Genomic DNA, 19,086 nt, shown 5'->3' on the forward strand with positions numbered 1-19,086 from the left:
ACTTTAAAAATCGGCTTAAAGGCGATTGGTCTGGAATTTCAATATGCGACATCCCCTGAGGCTTTATTAATTCATCAGTTGGACCTAGAAACGTTTTTTCCGCATGTGAGGATTGGGGTTTATAGAGCCCCCCTCCCCCAACGACCCCCATGGCGAGCCAATGTCAAATGGTTGGAAAAACCTTTCAAATTGCGGGGTCGCCGACATTTTCAGCGTCGCGTGTCGACCAAAAACTTGTGCCATCGAAATCGAATTTGACACAAATTAATTGCTATTTGATTTGACAAGTGCGAATGTGGGGCGGGGAATACGAGTCGACTGTGTGGCTGGATACAAATAGCCACAGTGTGGGAGTTATGTTTAAGTGTTATCATCTAGAAATTGCTTTATTTGTGAAATGTTCGAAGAGACATCTAATGAATACTGAATGAACTCCTTGGCGTTGTGCGGGGAGCCGAGCTCGTTGTGGCTTCTCTTAAACTGCTTTTGCGAGGGATGAGGGTCTGGGTGCCCAGACCTTAACTAGACCTTGGGCGCAGCTGGCGGGGATTTTGGTGCCGCCGGAGGTTGGGCTGGCATGTGGACGTGGGGTTCAACTGGGGCAGGAGTGCTGGCCTCGGTGGCGTTTAGTTGGGTGAAGTGCGACCAAGTATTGATCTCGGCGAACAGCCTGTCCCCAGGACACTCGGTATCCCGCACCTGTCTGTGACCCAGCAGCTTGTAGGCGGGGTCAATGTAACCCTTGAAGACCCCGAAGGCAATCAGGTTCTTGGCAGCATCCAGCATCTGTTTGGGCGGCAGTTCAGCTAGAAGGAAGAAAAAGGGATGCAGGTCATTAGTAAAGAGTTAAAATATGTTATTATTAAAGAAAGCCTTCATTAAAGACTTAAATGGTTTTTCATCTTTAAGGAAAGGCATCCTCCCTTTTTAAATAATTTAAGTATCTTCTACTCACTTCTCCAATCTCCAATCAGCACGATGCCCACGCTCTTGTCATTGTATCTGGGGGCATGAGCTCCGATAACATTGAATCCCCTTCCGGTATAGATCATTCCATCGCCGCCAATGCCGAAGCTATAGCCGATATCATTCCAGCCGCGCTCCAATTGGTGAAAGTCCTGCATGTCCCGCATGCTCTTCATGCAGTCCGGAGTGCTGTAGCACACCGCTGGCATATAGGAGTGGTGGATGATCACGTAGGGGGCGGGACCCTCGAAGTGCTCCACGGATTTAGGAAAGCGGGCGCCCCAGTCGGAACGGGATATAAGTCGAGCGGTGGCCACTCCATCTCCGATATTCGCCTCCTGCATGTGCTGGCTATAGCCTGAAAATATAGATATAGGGAACTTGGATTAGTGGGGTTTAGGATGGTATTACATTAGAAATTGTTGCAATAGGCTTTCGTAATATCTATATCATCTGAAGCAATATAAAACCACATTATAATTCTAATATATTACATTGTTAAAGCATTGTAGCTCTAAAGCAATCTATAATATATTCCAAAATCTTATGTATTTCGATGACTGTTAAGGTACATCCCCACATGGAAAGTTTGGTTTTCAAATTTTGTTTTTGGTGTGAACTGTTTGTTTACATTTATTCTCGTGCATTATTTAAGGTGGCGTAAACAAGTTCAATTTTAACTTTTGCCATGAGTTATATCTGGCGCGAAAGACTCTGGCACTTCCAAGACAGTCAAAATATGTCGGCCTTAATTGCAAAGGGGGGCGTGTGAGTGTGAAAAGGGGGGGCGTGTGGTCTGCGGTAGTGCTACCGTGCATCGCTCACATTCCATTGATAAATGATAGCCGGGTTCCCCACGCGGCGCTGCTGTCTGCGGATTTCTGCGGCGGTGGCTGCGGTTCCGACGACCCACGATTTTCAACTGACAAACCTACGTCGCGACTCCCCGGTTCCGCTAAAAATCCCCGTTACGAGCCGAAAGAAACAAGTTGCCGATCGGCAACGATTGGCAACAGCGATCGTCATCAGCGGCTGCCTGCTGAGCGGGTATCAAATATGCTAAATTGCCAATGAGATGGGTGATTTTTATTTGATTTTGTATCTATGTGGTCGATATTCCAGGGTAAAAAAGAGGTTTATAGGTTGGATATTTAGGTAGAGATAAAATTATATTGTTATACGAGAGCTTGTATACTCTTTTTACCAATTAGCCAGAATATTCACCTTTAAAACAAATATTTTTACTTTTCAAAAATAAATATTAGCGGGCAATTTCGGGCTAGCATTGTATATTGTTTTTATATCTTTTGCGCAATATTTTTCAAAGCCTCTAAAGTGGAAATAAATATTTACATTGGATAAGAGAAAACACTGTTCGTCGTGTTTTGGAAAGAAAATAGATGATATGCCATTGGTAGTTTATCTTCAGATAGATGTATCTATTTCGCTGGCTCAGTAGGGCATTCTCGATTCGCTTTGGCTTGGACCACATCGGCATGACTCAGCTTTTAGTGCTCAATGCGAAATGCCTGAAAGCCAAGCCAAATGGCAGAGGAAGCCGATTCGCAACAGGTGCTACGGGTCGGGTATCATCTATCAATGGCGTGAGCGTTTGGCCATTGACACTGCGGGCCGGAGAAAAGGCCGGGGCCCGGTTTCAGTTCCGTTTGGCCCTGGTTCCTTACCCCGTGAGTCATAAATGCAAATGCTAACTCACATTCAAATTCACACTCCAATCCGAAAACTATTTCATTCAAATTTTGTGTATTTATGTATGCTGCCGGAGTTGGTGGCAAACATGAAAGTGAGGTTCGGGGAGTTTGAGCTCATCGCCTTGGCTTGGTTTGCCGGCGTCTGCCAAAAACTTCGGGACAGGCCACGCCCACTGCGGGCATACGCCCCCCGGCATTTATATGCATACGGAAAACTTGGTGCGGGTGCCGATGGAAAAGCCGGAAAAGCGAAAACGGGCGACGGAAACAGGAGACGCAGCACTTGACTAAGTTAATAGCGGCAGTTTGTAATTAAAATTTACGAAGAGCGAAAGTTGCGTGGGCACACAGTCGAGGTCAACATAATAGAAGTGTTGACATCCGGCTGAGTTGCACAAATGGCATGATATTAAAGTAATAGTTTGTTTATATGTGTGCCTTTGAAAAAAACAAGGTCATTGTCAACAGAATTAATTAAATTCTTGAAAAACTGTGTTAAACTTCCAATTGCCGTATTGTTTGTGTTTCTATTTGGTTTGCGAGCTTTTAACACCCAAATATAACCACCTATTTTTTGTAAGGTATTGAGGTGTATATTAAATACAATGTTTAAATAGTAGGTTGAACAGAAAATAGGGCATTCTACTGAATACTGAAACTCGGATGTTATAAAAACTGCTTTGAAGGATATCGAGTGCTGTCACTTTCTCCCCATCTGTTCGCGAGTGTCGCGCCCGCAGTTTGGCACCTATCCTGAATTCAGTTTCCTGGATCCTGGATCCTGTATCCTGGACTTCATGAGCGGCACGTGCTTGAATAATAAACAGAGCAGGAAAAAGCGGGAGTACTACAAGGATATACAGGGATATAAGGGAACTGGCAAATCGTTGGCTGTTTAATTTATGCCGCTTAGTTTCTCTAGTGTGTGTGTTACATGTTAATTACATTTATATTTACAGCCAAGCACGAAGGGCTCAAAATCAGCCCGCTCCCCTAATTGTTACCCTAATTGCGCGGCCTAATAAAGTAAACATTAAAACCCCTCGGCCTAATCAATGTTGCAAACTTTGTGTAAGCGACTATTCGCGCACATAAACCCCCCCCCCCCCTAAAATTCACACCCTCGAATGCCAAACTATCGCCTCACCTGAGCTTTTACACCTTTTGCACCTGCACTCCGCACACACTTTGTTACAAAAAGTAATTTCACAGGCAGAGGCGCAAAGTTCTTTGATAATTTTCGATTAATCCCAGGGACGGTTTATCGAGCCGGAGCTGCCGTGCTGATTAAATTCTCGCATAATTGAAGTATTTAAATTACCAGCGAATAATTAGAGTGGCAGAAATATACACACACATATACCGAGAGTGTAGTGGAGTGGTCCCTTAGGTAATTGTTTGTTTTTAATCAGGCAATGCACATAATAGAGACATTTCAATATTATTATGTATGTATGTTGACGATGCCGAAGAGCCCCGTCAGTCTGCCATTAAACAAATATCCGTGCAGCCGTACATTGTTTCGGGGGAATGTGCGAAATTAAGTCACGCTCGATTACAACAAAAATTAAAAGGCAACAGGCAAAAAACAACCGATACCCGTACAACGGGAAAACAAAAAAGTACCCGGAGCAAACAAACAGAAAAAAGAGCACAATAAAATCAGCAAAAAAGTTGGCAAAAGCTAAAAAACCAGAAAAGAAAGCCAGTGTTCTAGGTCGTAAAACCGAAGATTTAATTCCCTATGCTCTATAAATTTCAAACCCTTTGGATAATTTTAATTTTTGGTTCTATCAACATTTTGCATCTGACCTTTAAATTTAAGATTTCCTGAATCTGAACCGGAAAGATAACATATTTAGGCTCGAAATCCGAAAATCATCTAATTTCCTGAATCCGAAACAATTATATATTTATATTCCATACTGTTATGTTTGGATTTATCTCGTCATTATTATATTATTCAACTCCACAAATGTTTATTGTCCTGCCTATTTTATTCTATTCCACAAATATTATTATTACTCTATTATTCAGTTCATCAAACATTGTTATGACTATATTATTATATTCCACAAAACGCACTAAATTATTTGCATTCGCCCTCAAAAAATTAGCATGTTACGTGCTTTTTTTTCTTTTTTCAAGAAGAACGCTTCGAATATTTTAAGTTTGTTTATTTTAATATGTTAAAAAGCATTTGAATTGTTTCTTTTTATTGTGGTTACTTTTGATTCAATACAACAATTTATACTGATATCAAGTTTCATTGATATTTTTAATGGGGAGCGAGAAAGCTGATTTCCTCTCTGAAATGCGCCTTTAAGCCGGAGAACTTGATAAGCGACTCTGAGCTTCAGTTAGGGTGCGAATATAATTATGAATATTAAAATCAAAAAGCATTTCACTCGCCCGCTGGCTGTCAAGCAGTAAATGACAATTTTGTTAAATGTCAGTAATTAATTGAAACAAAAAATCACACATCTGACAGCGTGCAAATTGTGCATATATTATATATAGAACACCTATCAGAGTGCGGTGCATATATAATCATGGGGCTATCAGTGCTCAACTGACGCTGATTGCACTTGATGGGCGCCCAGAATTGAAAAAATAATGAAAACCCAATCATTACTGCGATAAGGCGGCTGGTATCTATTTAATTTTCGTGTTCCCAGGGGCATGTCGATAAGAAGGAATCCCCAAAAACCCAGCACTTACCCATCATGGATAGCAAAACTAATCCCAGTGCTGTCATGTTGCTGTTGTGCGCTGATGTTGCTGCTGTTTGCTAATGTTGCTGCTGTCTTCTGATGTTGCTGTTGCAATTGTTTCGCTGGCTTTTCAGCTTTTCAGCTACTTAGGAACTTGTGTGCGCGCACAAAATGTGACTTTGATTTAGGAACTTTTATGTCGATTGTTGCTCGCTTTTAGAGTTGTTTGTTTCGTTGCTTGTTTGTTTGGTTGTTTGTTTCGTTGTTTGTTGGTTGTTTGCCGTGTGTTTGTTATTAGTTGACTGTGGCTGTGGCGGTGGCAAGAGTTGTGCAAAATTTCGAAGGTCAGACTTTGGTTTGGCAGCTTTCTGCTCGCATGGCGGCCTTATGCTCCGTATCACAATCGCGAATGTTGGCCAGCATAAGGGCGGACCCGAGTTTATAGAAAAATTCACACCGCTTTCGTACCGCCGCTGCTGGCGTCGCTGTTGGCGTCGCTGCTTCCGCTCCCGCTGATAGTTGTTGTTGCCGCCGCCGCTGCCGTAGGAGCAATGCCAAACAAATGGTTAATCGCATGAAACTTATGGCCCCAACGCTCTCGCCGCTCGCTCTTTGATTTTGATTTCAAAATTTGCTACCGCTACCGCTCTCGGAAAGAGCTTTCCGCTGCCGCTGCCGGCGCCTCTGCCTCGGCTACCGCCGCTGCCTGCATTACCGCCTCTGCCGCAGTCAACGTCGCAGCTGAATTTGATAAAGTTGTTATCAGCCAGCAAGTTTCGCTAAGGTCACTCTGTGGTCTTTTAGGGAAATTTAATACGACGATCTAGCGATCGGTTGTTGCGGTGAATTACCCATGGCTGTGCGAATTCATTGGCCCCATTTAACCGCATTTCACCTCTTCCGATCGGCGGTACTTTTTCCCATCCGAAGGGTTCTTTTTTAAGCACTACTATTGCGAGGCCCGCCACACGTGTCAGCGTGACTTGGCACTTCGCCTTATAGATATGGGTGCATAGAGAGAAAAGGGGGTACTATATTTGAAGCTATAATAATATTTGTTACATTAGATACAAAAGTTTTTCTAAAAATGAGATTTTTATTTAACTAGTTATTGATTTAAAATATAATAACATTTTATAAATAAAAAATATAATGATTTATATGATGAAGGAAAATGTTTTATTGATTAGGTAGGTATTATTATTCAGTATTAATAGGAATTTTAGAAAATAGTCTGTACTTACTATTTATTAATCATATTCAAACATATTTAAAAATCACCACTTTTCTTTGCGTGCTCGAAATGAGATTACTTTGACCTATCACTTTGATATGCAATTAGAGTTAATCATTGAAATTGAAAACGTTGCCTAGGCTGTAGGGCAAAATTCACGCCTCATAATCACAACTTCCGAGAGTTGCGAGTGATTAACAATTATAACTGTTGTGATTTGTGACGATTGGAGGGCCGTGATGCGGATGGTTGATCATTTCGATTGGGGAGGCACTTCACACATTCAAGTAGTTCAATATCGGTCAGTCTTGAAGGTTGCCGCTGATAAGGGCTCCCTATCGAGACCATAAATCAGCCGGGGGAACTTTGTTGACAATCTCTTCAAACAATAGATGTATAAACAATTGTTAGTGGGGCATTTCGCGATCAGCCAGCTGCAGAGTGCTTTTGGCACTAGGCAATATCAAAAATTTGAATTTGTAATGGTAATTTATTGTTGTCACCGTCACGTGTGCCAAAGTCTTACGGAATCAAAAAAGCACTCCTATCCCATGACTCATCTATTGTCTTAACCATTTCATTCAAAAATATTTGTATGCAATTTTTGAAGACACAGATGGGGTTTTATTCTTAAATATGGATTTGATAAATGAATGAGCCCATTTCCATAGCTTGAGGTGATTTTTGGTGACTGGAAATTTCGCATTGTCATCGATGTATTTAAAAAATATTTAGTCAACGTTGTTGGGTAAAAAATTGGGTGCTGCAATAATTTGGTTTGATAAATGATTAAGCCATTTCTACAGTTTCGGCTAACATGTATTTTATGCTTTTCTATTATTGATGTCTTTGAATTTTCCTTCCGTTTTATTATGCTTTTGCATTTTTTAGATGATTCATCATGTTTAGTATTAGCTGTTAGATTTAAGTTTCTATTGAAATGGTATGTGCAACATAGTTCATCACCACTTTCATTACTTGTACTAAAACAAATTAAAAAAAACAACTTCTTATGATTTCAGAAACGGTTCTAAGTTCAAAAAGGGAGATTTAAGGTCAAATTTTGCAGAAGGAATTTTTACAAGTGGTTGGGTCCATATTTTCCTTATCCTAAATCCATTCTTTTTAAATTTTGGTGTCTTTATTATTAGAGGTTATAAAATCTATTCGCGTAATAAAGGTTATTATCTTATTCTAATTGGATGTGAACTTAAAAAAATAATATTCTTGAGATATGATCTCAATTCGGTTGTCATACTGAAAGCCGTGACTTTCGCAGTGATTTTAGTGGCAGCATCTCTGCCCCTGGTCGTTCTCTGTGTCATTTGCTTTCTTTGACCACCGGACATACTTTTTTTTTAATTTGTATTCGTGTGATTTAATTTTATTTTTTGTTTCATGGATCGGGGATGCCCCTCGGTGGGATCGTTTTGGTTTTCGGGGGAAGTCCGCTGCAAATGCGGTGGGTAGTAAATTAATTTGGTCGGAGTGCCGAGATCGGATGGATAGACAAATTAACAGCATTTTATTTTCCGTCGTCGATTTATGGCGAACGAGCACATTCCATCCTCATCTTCATCTCGAACTTAATCTGAATTTGTTTTTTTCATTTATTTTTATTCCGTGCGAGATAGTGTTTACACACACACTGGTTTTTCTGGTCGAAAATTTTAGGGGGAGCACCGTGGCCAGATGCGTTCTGGCGCCTCGGCCAAAGGAAGTCCAAATCACCGGACTCATTTTCTCTACCTCTGCTGCTTTATTTTATTTGCTGTTTATACTTGCGGCAAGGTAAACACGCAGACCACACCTCCGCCCTTGCCCACAGCCCCCCTCAAAACCCAATATTTATTACACTTCAAAAAGGGGAAATTTCTCGAAATTGTTGAATTGTTTTAGCAGCAAAATAGTTGTGGCGGCACTTACCGCAACTTGTGGCCAGCTGTTGTTGCTCGAAAGGCTCTGAATCCGTGAGGATAGCTGGGGGTTTGGGATTGGGACTGGAGATGGGGAAAGTGGAGTCCGATCCAGACGCCTTGTCGCCCATGTTGCGAGCCAATGACTTTGATGATAACTGAACCGAAGTCCAAAGCCATCGAACAGAACTCAACTATTTCGAATCGCTGCTGCCAACAGGTGCCTTTGATTAGGTTTTATAATCTCGAGTTGGTCTTCCTTTTTGTTTTTTGGGGGGTACTCCCCCTGGAACTTCTAATGGACACATAATCCAATCGTTTGCAATAAAATAACATGTACTCAGTTCTCTATCTTTTCGAGAACATCTGTTTTACCCCATTGTTCGGGGGAAAACGTAATTTTCTGGCCCCGCACCTGGATATAACAAAAATAATTAAAAATATTTTATGACCACAGGTGTGCGATTCAGATTAACACGCAGAAAATGTGCAATTTTTTATTAGCAATTTGATAGAGTAGTGTGAAAATGCCTAATTGTATTTTTAAAATTTTCCATTAGGCTTTAAAAATACATTTGCAAACAAAACGGCGGTATAACAATGCAATTAAAATGCGATAAAAATCAAGTAAGGCGAGTTCACCAGGGGGTTATAATTATCTTGGTGGATCCCCCGAGCATTTCTGGTGTCAAATCCCCCAGTTAGAGCATTGCCCGTTCGACTTTCGGCGGCTAATAATGCTGACCATTGTGTTCATAATTTACCATTCGACTGGCTACCCGATAATCGTACATCTTATCAGGGTATTAAGTGCCGCTCACTAACTACGCCTTGGCACGCTCTTCCGATCAAAAATTCGGAGTGGGGGGCAAAAATCACACGCAAAATCACAGGCCTTCTTTTATTCAGCCCCCCCTCCCACCGACGCCCCTGAATGTGAATACCCCACGAAGGTAAACATTATCGGGCCAGAAGCTTTACACTCTCGCACATTAGACAAATAAACGGGTGTCTCTGCGGCTGTGTGTATTACAATTAACAAAAGTAATTGCACTCGCTGGGGATTTCCCGGGGCCTCAATGAAAACTCTTTGATGGGTAAGCCATGCAAGAGTCTATCTACACGGCGGGCAAAACGGAATAATTTCAGTTGGATACTGGCCATATCAGTTTTCACTATTTCATTTGTACTATCTGCATAATCTCAATCGTTATAAATTGGTCCCGGGCCAAATGAATATCAGCCAATAATGTGAAGTAGTAATTTATTGATATGAAGTTAAGGGCCGGTTTTTCAATGTTCGATGAAAGACAAGCGCCATTCTATATAGTGGGGGGTTTTTTAATTCCAAGTGTTTAATAGAGCATACAGAAAACTGACCTTACATATATAATTTTTGGTTTTTTTTATATAGTTCAATGGAGCACACTTTCTGATAACATTCTTGGAGCTTTTATACGCACAATAAGATATTTATTATAATTATATATCATTTTTAAAAGGGTACATTTTATATTCCATAGAGAATCTAAGAATCATTTTTATACTTAGTTATTTTTTGAGTTTGTTATTATCTTGGACTATTTAATCTTAAGCTAGCATTACAATGTTAAATGCTCTTAATATTGGCATTCACTTATGGATAATTATATATAAATTATTATAATTAAAATATTAACTGGAATGATAGTTTAGGATGCTCTTAGCTAGCCTTTTCATTATCGACATCTTATTTTTCTGTGTGCACACTCATTTAGAAATATGCCAACACCACCAATTGAAATCTTCGGCAGGGCGAACAATTCATCAGATGTCGCCATATCATTGTCTGTGCTGATTAGTTACGCCTTGCTGGCTGGCAGGGAGAGTCCCCCAATATCGGAGGGGGGACTACCAGCAGGCTGGGGGTACCGGTTCCTCGTAACTGGTATCCTTGTAGCGGCACGCACATGCCATATATTAGGACGCATAAAATGACAAACGACTCGCGAGGCGCGTAAATTGAAAACTCGCTGAGCCTGTGCGAGATTGCCTGTGGAAAGGATGGTGATTGCCAGAGGGGGGAAATGGGTGCCGGGGTATATGGTATACATATATATGGATTTCGGCGACTTTTTGGCTGTTTGTTATTGCTGCCTGAACTGCCTGAGTCTCACTTTCCCTCTCGCTTGGCTGTCGGCCAAAACTTTGCCAAAGTATTCAAATTAAAATTTCAATTAAGGAAGTGAATTTGTGTGTGCCGAAAGTGTATTAAGTCTATATAGCGGTGGCATCTTGGCATTCCACTGCTTCTGTATTCCACGTGTGCGTCGCCTGCCACGCCCCCACAGCCGCTGCCGCCCACTTCGATATCCTGGCTGAGAGGAGAGGGGGCTTAAACCGAACAGATCCTGGTAGCATCCCTCCTACAAACGGCATCGTCGCCTGTTGTTTGATTTATTGCCAAAGTTTGTCGTCTGTCATATGACATAAGGAGTACTTTGCTGGAATATTTTACATTTTACGCGCCCCAGTCCCCTGAAACACTCACACAAACACCTTGCCGGCTGACATTTTCCATTGAATTCGCAATGAGGGCGAAAGAGGCTTTGGTCGCTCCTCTGTGGGCATTATTAATAATGCAATCAATTTGTAAACAATTTGGCATATATCAATGCGCTTCGTGCTGCCCATAAATCTTTGGGAAATTAGCTCAGTCAGCCCGCTCCTCATGCCATCAGCTTTTGCACTTAAAAATATTAAAAGCTAGTGTCTCACACAAATAAAGTTTAAGGGTTTTGTGGGTAAGACATTTAAAAAGAGTCCATAAATTCAATGACACACTTTAAAGATTAATTGTATCTTATAAAGACGTAATTATATAATTGATACCAATTTCAATTTAACCTGTCATACAAAATGCCTTACCAAATACAATTGCTTAAAGCTAAGCTTTTATGAAGCCTTAGGACAAGGATCTAATACTTGTCTTATAACATTTCAATGAGAAAAGCAAGATAATAGGGTTTAGAGGCTGTCTGAATATGAGTCTCAGCTTTATGAACTTATATTTTGGCAGGCTTTTAATTTGCTACCAATGTATGCCAAGAGTCAGTCAGTTATTTCGTTAGCTATATCTTTTAAAGCGCCGCAAATCCTCTGGGATTTTAATAGTATATAGTAAATTTTTTGGCGAGTGTGGTCATTTGCATGCCTGCCCCTCTGACAGATTGCTGGGCTGTCCTCGTGATGGATTGGCGGCTGGTTCTGGCCGGGAATTGTTTCTGGGTAGCAGGGTCAGCGGTCGTGGCAGCAGCGACTGCTAGTTGGGAGTGTGGACAGGGGGCGTTGCCAACAGATTTTGCCATATTTCTGCGTTTTGGCTGCTCCAGTGGCTGATGGTGCTTTTGCTGCTGCTGCTGCTGCTGCTTTGGCAGTTAGTGACAGCTGCGGTGATGGCTGCAGTTTGAGGGTAAAAAACCCAAGCCCAAAACCAAAAATGGAGAGCCGGGGAAACCATAACGCTTGTCCGGTTGGCAGCCATGCATTCCCTAACTGCGGATGAGAATTGCGTTCGGACCAAAAGCCTTTGACTGGCCAAAAAGAATGGAATTCGTTTGGTGCTGTTTGCCCAAATGTCAAATTTCTGTTTTCCCAAATTTCCAATGGAGGGTCAGAGTAGGCAGTAGTAGTAGTAGCACATAAAAGACAGTCAACAACAAAGGGAAATGCCATTCGTATAGTAAACTTTCATCTCACAGCTCCCTGCATATATCTGCTTTACTGAGGTAAGTTCAGAGTTGAACATCCTCAAGCTAATTGAATGAAGTTGCCCCATGAAGTCTGTGTGTCCAGCTGAGATTCTTCCCTTGCGGAAGGGCAACTGCAAATGGAAGTTCCCACCGAACACCCATCCATTCTCATTCTCCTTGGCTTGCCTTGGCCCCAATTTAAAAGTTTATGAACTTGTCAGCCAACTGGCGCCTCCACTCAGACTCTCACCATCATCTCACTCCTTTTTCTCGTTTTTTGTGTGTTTTGACAGGAGGAAGGAGGAGCAGGACCATCGACCAAGGACCAAGGATGCCGGGGCGCCTCAACCAGCAGCACGCGGCGTATGCGCAACGCGTGGAGCAGGAGAACAACCGGGTGCAGGCCACACAGGCGGTGAACAGCTACTACAGCCACTGGGGCAAGGTCACATCGCGCTTCGAGAACTGGACCAACAAGGAGTACTACGAGAAGGCGGACCAGCAGCTCCAATCTCGCCGAGATCAACAGGAGAGGCAGGCGGCCCTCAGTGAACGGCAGAACAGACTCCGCCAGCTTTTGGCCTCCGAGAACGAGGCTTACGACAAGGAGATGGAGCGACGTCGGCGACCGCGGGAACCTGGCGGTGGTGACCTCCAGATGCTGGGCCGGGTCAACCAATCGCTAAAGGAGCAGGAGCAACTGCGTCGCAAACTGGAAATGGAGGCCAAGCTCTACGGTCGCTGGCGACATGGCGTCGATGATGAAAAGCTGCTCTACCAGTCCAAGTCGGACAACGAAGTTTTGGCCAAGCTCAACTGGCTGGATCGCCAGATCGAGAATCAGCAGCAGCGCGAGGAACAGCAGGCTCTGGCCGCGGAAAGGCAGCTCCTGTTGCAGCAGGAGATCAGCCGCACGGAGCAGGCCCAAAAGGAGCGCCAGCAGATCCGGGAGCAGCAGCTGCGGGAACTGCGTGCCCTCCAGGAATCCCACATGTCGGAGCTTCGTCTGCGCCAGCAAGAGGCGGACAAGTTGAAGGAGGAGGAGCAGCACTTCCAGCTCTTTCTGGGGGAGCTGGACAAGGAACGTGAGCTGCTGGAAGAGAGCAGTGCTCTGGTGCTTAAAAACGTGGACTCTGGACACGCTTTTAACCTCAAGAAAATCAAGGTCTTTATCCGCCAACGTAGCGAAGCCAATCGCAAGCAGATCTCCCTGTGCGTCAACATGCTGCAGCGCATGTCCAAGTACGCGGTCAAGACGGAGGAGCTGAAGAACCTCCTGGAGAAGTACCGCACCCAGCTGGAAAACGAAGAACTGGCCTGCGCCCAAATAGAGACCATGTACGAGTCGGAGGCCAAGTACAATCTACAGCGCTGCGAGGAGAACTGGCGGGAACAGCACTTACAGCGCTACGGAGAGCTGAGCAAGTTAATCGACCAGGAGAAGGATTGCCTGGGCAGCTTGCTCCGTGAGAATGTGAGTCAGCAGCAGACGTTGGTTGAACTTAGAACCCAGCATCTGAATGGCATTGAGCAGGCCAATAAGCAACTGGAGCAACTCAGCCAGGAGCAGGCGGAGATGGGTGTGCCATCAGTCACCAGCCTCAAGGAAGTGGAATCTCAAGCTGCCATTTCAGAGGATTCGAGGTCGGAGGAGAACCTCATGCCCAAGGTGAGCGACTCCTTCTCCAACCTCAACTTGGATGTGTGGCAGGATCTTCCGCCGGCTCGTGGAGAAAACGACCTGCAACGCCTAAACAAATCTCGTTCCCTCAATGTGGTCACCTCGCAAACAGCCGCTCCTCCGAAATTCGCCCGAAAGCGAGTGGCCTGGACCTAACACTTACATTATAATCTTATATCGTCGTCGTTCCAGCTTAAATTTGAATGGTATTATTAGTGCTTAGGCTAGTTTAATCCCTGTTTAGCCATAGTTTAACTTTTTGAGTGACCCTTAACACGCTCCACACACACACATATGTAAAATCCCCTTCCCCCACACTTCAATGCACTCCACTCCAATGAATTCCACTTCACCCTAACGAACACCACTCTGTGCACTTGTAGTTGATAAGGCTGATAGATAGGCGCTCCCCCCCAAAAGGGGGTCAATAAATCACTCCATTTGTGGGCCAGCAGGAAGTAAGGCTTTAATTATTGTCAAGTGCAGGATGGTGCCAGGAGCGGATCTTTCAGCCAGCGGTTGAAATAAACTACTTACAAGCTTTTAACAACTTGAATGTTATCAAATAATAAATGTTTCTGGTAAGTACAAATATTGTGGCTTTGAAAGTATAGGACTTGGACACCACAAGTCAAACTTGTAACCAGCTTAGGTAAATACATAACTTATATGCGATGGGCTGTCAAGTATTTGGATTTGATATTGTTCAATTATGGCCGACACAATTCTCTGACATCAGATGCGATTAGTATTCAATCGAAATTAATATTTGTAGTCTTGGGCAAATCTTTGGACAGTTTCCGGTGATGAGGCTGGTGAACAAGCGAAGCCAGAGTGATATAATGTTACACATACAACACTCTGGCAGGCGTATTATTTAATGCATGTTATTCATCATCTATTTGAATAGATTGTCGGACAGACCTCCTCTCCTAAGACCCATTCCATTCCATCAGCCGTAAGCTGCTCCTAATGGCCAAAATGCTCGCAAATGATGATGAATACGTTTCAATTACTCCACTCGAACTCTCCATCATCGGAATCAGAGTCAGAAACGAGGACTCTGAAGCAGGAATGATATCCAGGTAGACTGCTCCATTCAGTGAACATTTATGAAATATTGAAAATTATTATCTGCAATTATACGGACGAAAGTCGAGCCATTGAAAAGCATTGCAGTCGATTTAGTGGTAATAAAAGCAAGCAGATACCACATAGGCATTCGCTCGATAAAGCCACGTGTATAAAGAGGTATGCAAGCGAATGATATGCAAGGTAAAGCAAACATATCGCTACATATAGCGAAATATGCCAAGCGCATCGCAGCGCCTTTGATTAAATTTCTTTGAGTGTTTGGGGCACACAAAATGCAATTTCATTTGCACTAATGGCTGGCGTCGCTGCCGCAGTCGCTGCCTCTGCCGGCTGCATTTCCACTTCCGCTGCCAGCAACAATGCAGCGGCACAGCAGAGGAAAACTGGGCAAAAAACTGCAAAGGAGAGCGAAAAAACAACAAAACGAGCGAAAAAAAGATTGTTAAATTGAATTAAAACCAACAGCACGGCGGGTGGGTGGCAAAGGGGGCCTTGGCTGCCAGCGGCGGCCAAGCGGAAGGTATATCATGGTGCGAAGAATTGCATGCCGCTCCGGAGAACCCAGCAGCACCCCATCTGCACCTCCACCCCATCTGCACCTCCACCCCATCTGCTGGCATCCGTCTTTAATGGTGTTACTGCCACGGTGGCCATTACCAACTCTTTGGGCCATCTGCACAAGGTTTGTTCAAGCAATAAACGGAATTTGAAGGCTTGTTCAGCTGCACCACCATCCCTTCGAGAGCAGCCCACAAAAGATTACAATGTTTGCCGGGAACTATTATTTTTTGCAGAGCCCTTAAAAATCATAATGGCAAAGTTCAGAACTGAATTGTTGTGAATGGCAAACAATAACCTTAAACTTTAAAAATACTAAAGAAATAATAAGAATCAGAGTTTCTGACAAAAAATCGATATTTTTCGTAATCCTTTTTTGATGTAACTTGATCAAAACTGGTCCGATATCTAAAAGGCGCACTGTTATGGAGAGCTAACAAGCTACATAATCAATCGCAGTCATTTTCCGGCTGATTCAAAGAACTATAAATTTTCGCAATTTTTTACTTTTTTTCAAAGGGGTAACATCACAAATTTTTGAAATAATTGGTCAAAATAAAAATTTTTTAGGTGTGAATGCCAATTGATTGGAAATTTTATTACGAGTTCAGCAAGGTATGACATTTCATTTTGAGACCATTACTTTTGTTGTTTCGCCCAAAATACTGATATTTTTTGGGCGGAAAATAAGGATCTTAAATTAGGGATCACATATTTTTGAAAAAATTGGTCAAAATAAAAATTTTTTAGGTGTGAATGCCAATTGATTGGAAATTTTATTACGAGTTCAGCAAGGTATGACATTCTATTTTGAGACCCTACATTTTATTGTTTCGCCCAAAATACTAATATTTTTAGGCCGGAAAATACGGATCTTAGTTTTTGGCACAAAATCGAAATTTTTCATAATCCTTTTTTGATATAACTTGACCAAAACTGTTCCGATATCTAAAAGGCGCACTGTTATGGAGAGCTAACAAGCTACATAATCAATCGCAGTCATTTTCCGGCTGATTCAAAGAACTATAAATTTTCGCAATTTTTTACTTTTTTTCAAAGGGGTAACATCACAAATTTATGAAATAATTGGTCAAAATAAAAATTTTTTAGGTGTGAATGCCAATTGATTGGAAATTTTATTACGAGTTCAGAAAGGTATGACATTCCATTTTGAGACCATTACTTCTGTTGTTTCGCCCAAAATACTGATATTTTTTTGGCGGAAAATAGGCTCTTAAATTAGGGATCACATATTTTGGAAAAAATTGGTCAAAATAAAAATTTTTTAGGTGTGAATGCCAATTGATTGGAAATTTTATTACGAGTTCAGCAAGGTATGACATTTCATTTTGAGACCATTACTTTTGTTGTTTCGCCCAAAATACTGATATTTTTTTGGTCGGAAAATAAGGATCTTAAATTAGGGATCACATATTTTTGAAAAAATTGGTCAAAATAAAAAATTTTTAGGTGTGAATGTCAATTGATTGGAAATTTTATTACGAGTTCAGAAAGGTATGACATTCCATTTTGAGACCCTTAATTTTATTGTTTCGCCCAAAATACTGATATTTTTTGGGCGGAAAATAAGGATCTTAAGTTAGGGATCACAAATTTTTGCAAAAACTGGTCAAAATAAAAATTTTTTAGGTGTGAATGCCAATTGATTGGAAATTTTATTACGAGTTCAGCAAGGTATGACATTCTATTTTGAGACCCTACATTTTATTGTTTCGCCCAAAATACTAATATTTTTAGGCCGGAAAATACGGATCTTAGTTTTTGGCACAAAATCGAAATTTTTCATAATCCTTTTTTGATGTAACTTGACCAAAACTGTTCCGATATCTAAAAGGCGCACTGTTATGGAAAGCTAACAAGCTAGATAACCAATCGCAGTCATTTTCCGGCTGATTCAAAGAACTATACATTTTCGCAATTTTTTACTTTTTTTCAAAGGGGTAACATCACAAATTTTTGAAATAATTGGTCAAAATAAAATTTTTTTAGGTGTGAATGCCAATCGATTGGAAATTTTATCACGAGTTCAGCAAGGTATGACGTTCCATTTTGAGACCATTACTTTTGTTGTTTCGCCCAAAATACTGATATTTTTTGGGCGGAAAATAAGGATCTTAGTTTTTTGGCAAGAAATTGATGTTTTTCGTTTTACTTCGAGTTCAGCAATGTAAGACATTCCATAAAAAATAAATATTTGAATGTAGAATATTAGAGTATTCAACCACAAACTTAGAGAGGTATCCCACGTCTAAATCGGGATACAATAACTCAAGTTATGCAAAAATGCTAATTAAAAGAAACGAATTTTAATCAGATTTAATGCAAGGCAACTTTTTCACATTGAGGTTCTTTGTGGCCTTTAAAGCAATTAAAGCATCATCAATGTTAAAGAATGTCAGAAATGCACTGAAAATAAATAATATTTGCAATCAAACAAAAACTCCAATTGTTTAACCCCTAAAAAAGATGCTAATTGAGGATTAATAATTAAATTTCGAACTTTTTAATATGTTCCATGTTAATTTAATGGGTTTCGGTTATTATGCGGCCTATTTCATTGCCGCAATTATCATAGAATAAGCATAATAATCGCAGCATGGGTCGGCATAAATAAATAATCCCGAATTCCGACATTTATTAATTTCATCAGTCGCGATGTCAAACCGCCTGTCGGTCGATGTTCATTTGTGCTGTCAGCCGGCCTGTCATCTCCACTATATCTGAATCGCAATTCGTGCAATCAAGTTATTTGCTTTGGCAGCCGAGTGTATTTGAACTAGGCAACTAGGCAACTGGGTGGCTTTTCAGGCGCCACGCCCCATCCATTTCCCCGCCTTGCTGAAATGTGCGTGGAAATTCGAGGCAAATTTCCGCATCAAAGAGTTTGCGTGCGCTGGATTTGTGGCAACGTGTTGCCGTCAACGGATTACGGAATGATTACAACAGGTGAGGATTGGCTGGCTACCGCCTCCTCCTACTCCAGCTCCACCTCCACCTCCACCTCCTCTGTTTGGGTGGCATAATCTGTCAGCCGACTGTCCTTTAAACAAGATTAACGGAGGCTGGGGAAAAGGATCTGGTGAGTGTCAGGGAAGCAAGCAATAATGCGATGAAGGCGAGGCGTGCTCACGTCTGCCACATCCACACAACCGGAGACTCAGAAGCTCAGAAACTCAGAACCAGACCCAGACGTATGGGGCCTTTTCATCCGGGCGACATTTACGTCAACAATTCAGCAAACAATTGGCAAATGTGGCCATAAAAGCATGACAGTTGTCACTGCCGCAGTCGCTGTCCTTAACACCCAAAGGCCCCCCGTCACCGCCATCGCCCACTCTTAAACCCCGCTGCCTTTGCTACTATGAAATGCACAAAGCGGAAACGGAAGCGGATGCGGAAATACATGTATGCGTGATGTTGCTGTTGCCTCTGTTGCTGCTGCTGCTGCAACTTGTTGT

At 42.1% G+C, this 19,086-nt stretch overlaps 2 protein-coding genes across 5 annotated transcripts in view; one reads left to right on the forward strand and one right to left on the reverse strand.

Moving 5' to 3' along the window:
* The window catches only part of LOC108010635 (trichoplein keratin filament-binding protein), a 29,782-nt gene extending 15,370 nt beyond the window's left edge, over positions 1 to 14,412 (forward strand). The window contains exons 1-2 of one of the 2 annotated variants that reach the window (XM_017075529.4): positions 12,169 to 12,309; positions 12,567 to 14,412. In XM_017075529.4, the coding sequence (XP_016931018.3) occupies positions 12,605 to 14,110 (1,506 nt within the window). In that variant the 5' untranslated portion in view covers positions 12,169 to 12,309; positions 12,567 to 12,604 and the 3' untranslated portion in view covers positions 14,111 to 14,412. Of the gene's footprint in view, positions 1 to 12,168; positions 12,310 to 12,566 lie in introns of those variants that run through there. The other variant, XM_065865880.2, reaches the window with a different exon arrangement.
* PGRP-LB (Peptidoglycan recognition protein LB) lies at positions 355 to 8,710 on the reverse strand. Of its 3 annotated transcripts, none has more exons than XM_036817732.3 (3): positions 8,553 to 8,710; positions 956 to 1,324; positions 355 to 806 (listed from the first exon to the last, which is right to left on the reverse strand). In XM_036817732.3, exons 1-3 carry the CDS (start codon positions 8,671 to 8,673, stop codon positions 523 to 525), a joined length of 774 nt encoding a protein of 257 aa, XP_036673627.2. In that variant the 5' UTR covers positions 8,674 to 8,710; the 3' UTR covers positions 355 to 522. The 3 variants fall into 3 exon arrangements, with proteins under 3 accessions (XP_036673627.2, XP_036673628.2, XP_036673629.2); XM_036817733.3 differs by lacking the exon at positions 8,553 to 8,710 and adding an exon at positions 5,400 to 5,928; XM_036817734.3 differs by lacking the exon at positions 8,553 to 8,710 and adding an exon at positions 1,792 to 1,902.
* Positions 14,413 to 19,086: the final 4,674 nt, after the last annotated feature.

This window comes from Drosophila suzukii, chromosome 3, assembly GCF_043229965.1.
Source record: "Drosophila suzukii chromosome 3, CBGP_Dsuzu_IsoJpt1.0, whole genome shotgun sequence".
NCBI lineage: Eukaryota > Metazoa > Arthropoda > Insecta > Diptera > Drosophilidae > Drosophila > Drosophila suzukii.

Coding starts and splice junctions, on each gene's coding strand:
- PGRP-LB (XM_036817732.3), bottom strand. CDS start 8,673: ATGGGCGACAAGGCGTCTGGATCGGACTCCACTTTCCCCATCTCCAGT. Junction 1,325..8,552: donor ACAGCTGGCCACAAGTTGCG/GTAAGTGCCGCC, acceptor CTATATTTTCAG/GCTATAGCCAGCACATGCAG. Junction 807..955: donor GCTGATTGGAGATTGGAGAA/GTGAGTAGAAGA, acceptor TCTTCCTTCTAG/CTGAACTGCCGCCCAAACAG.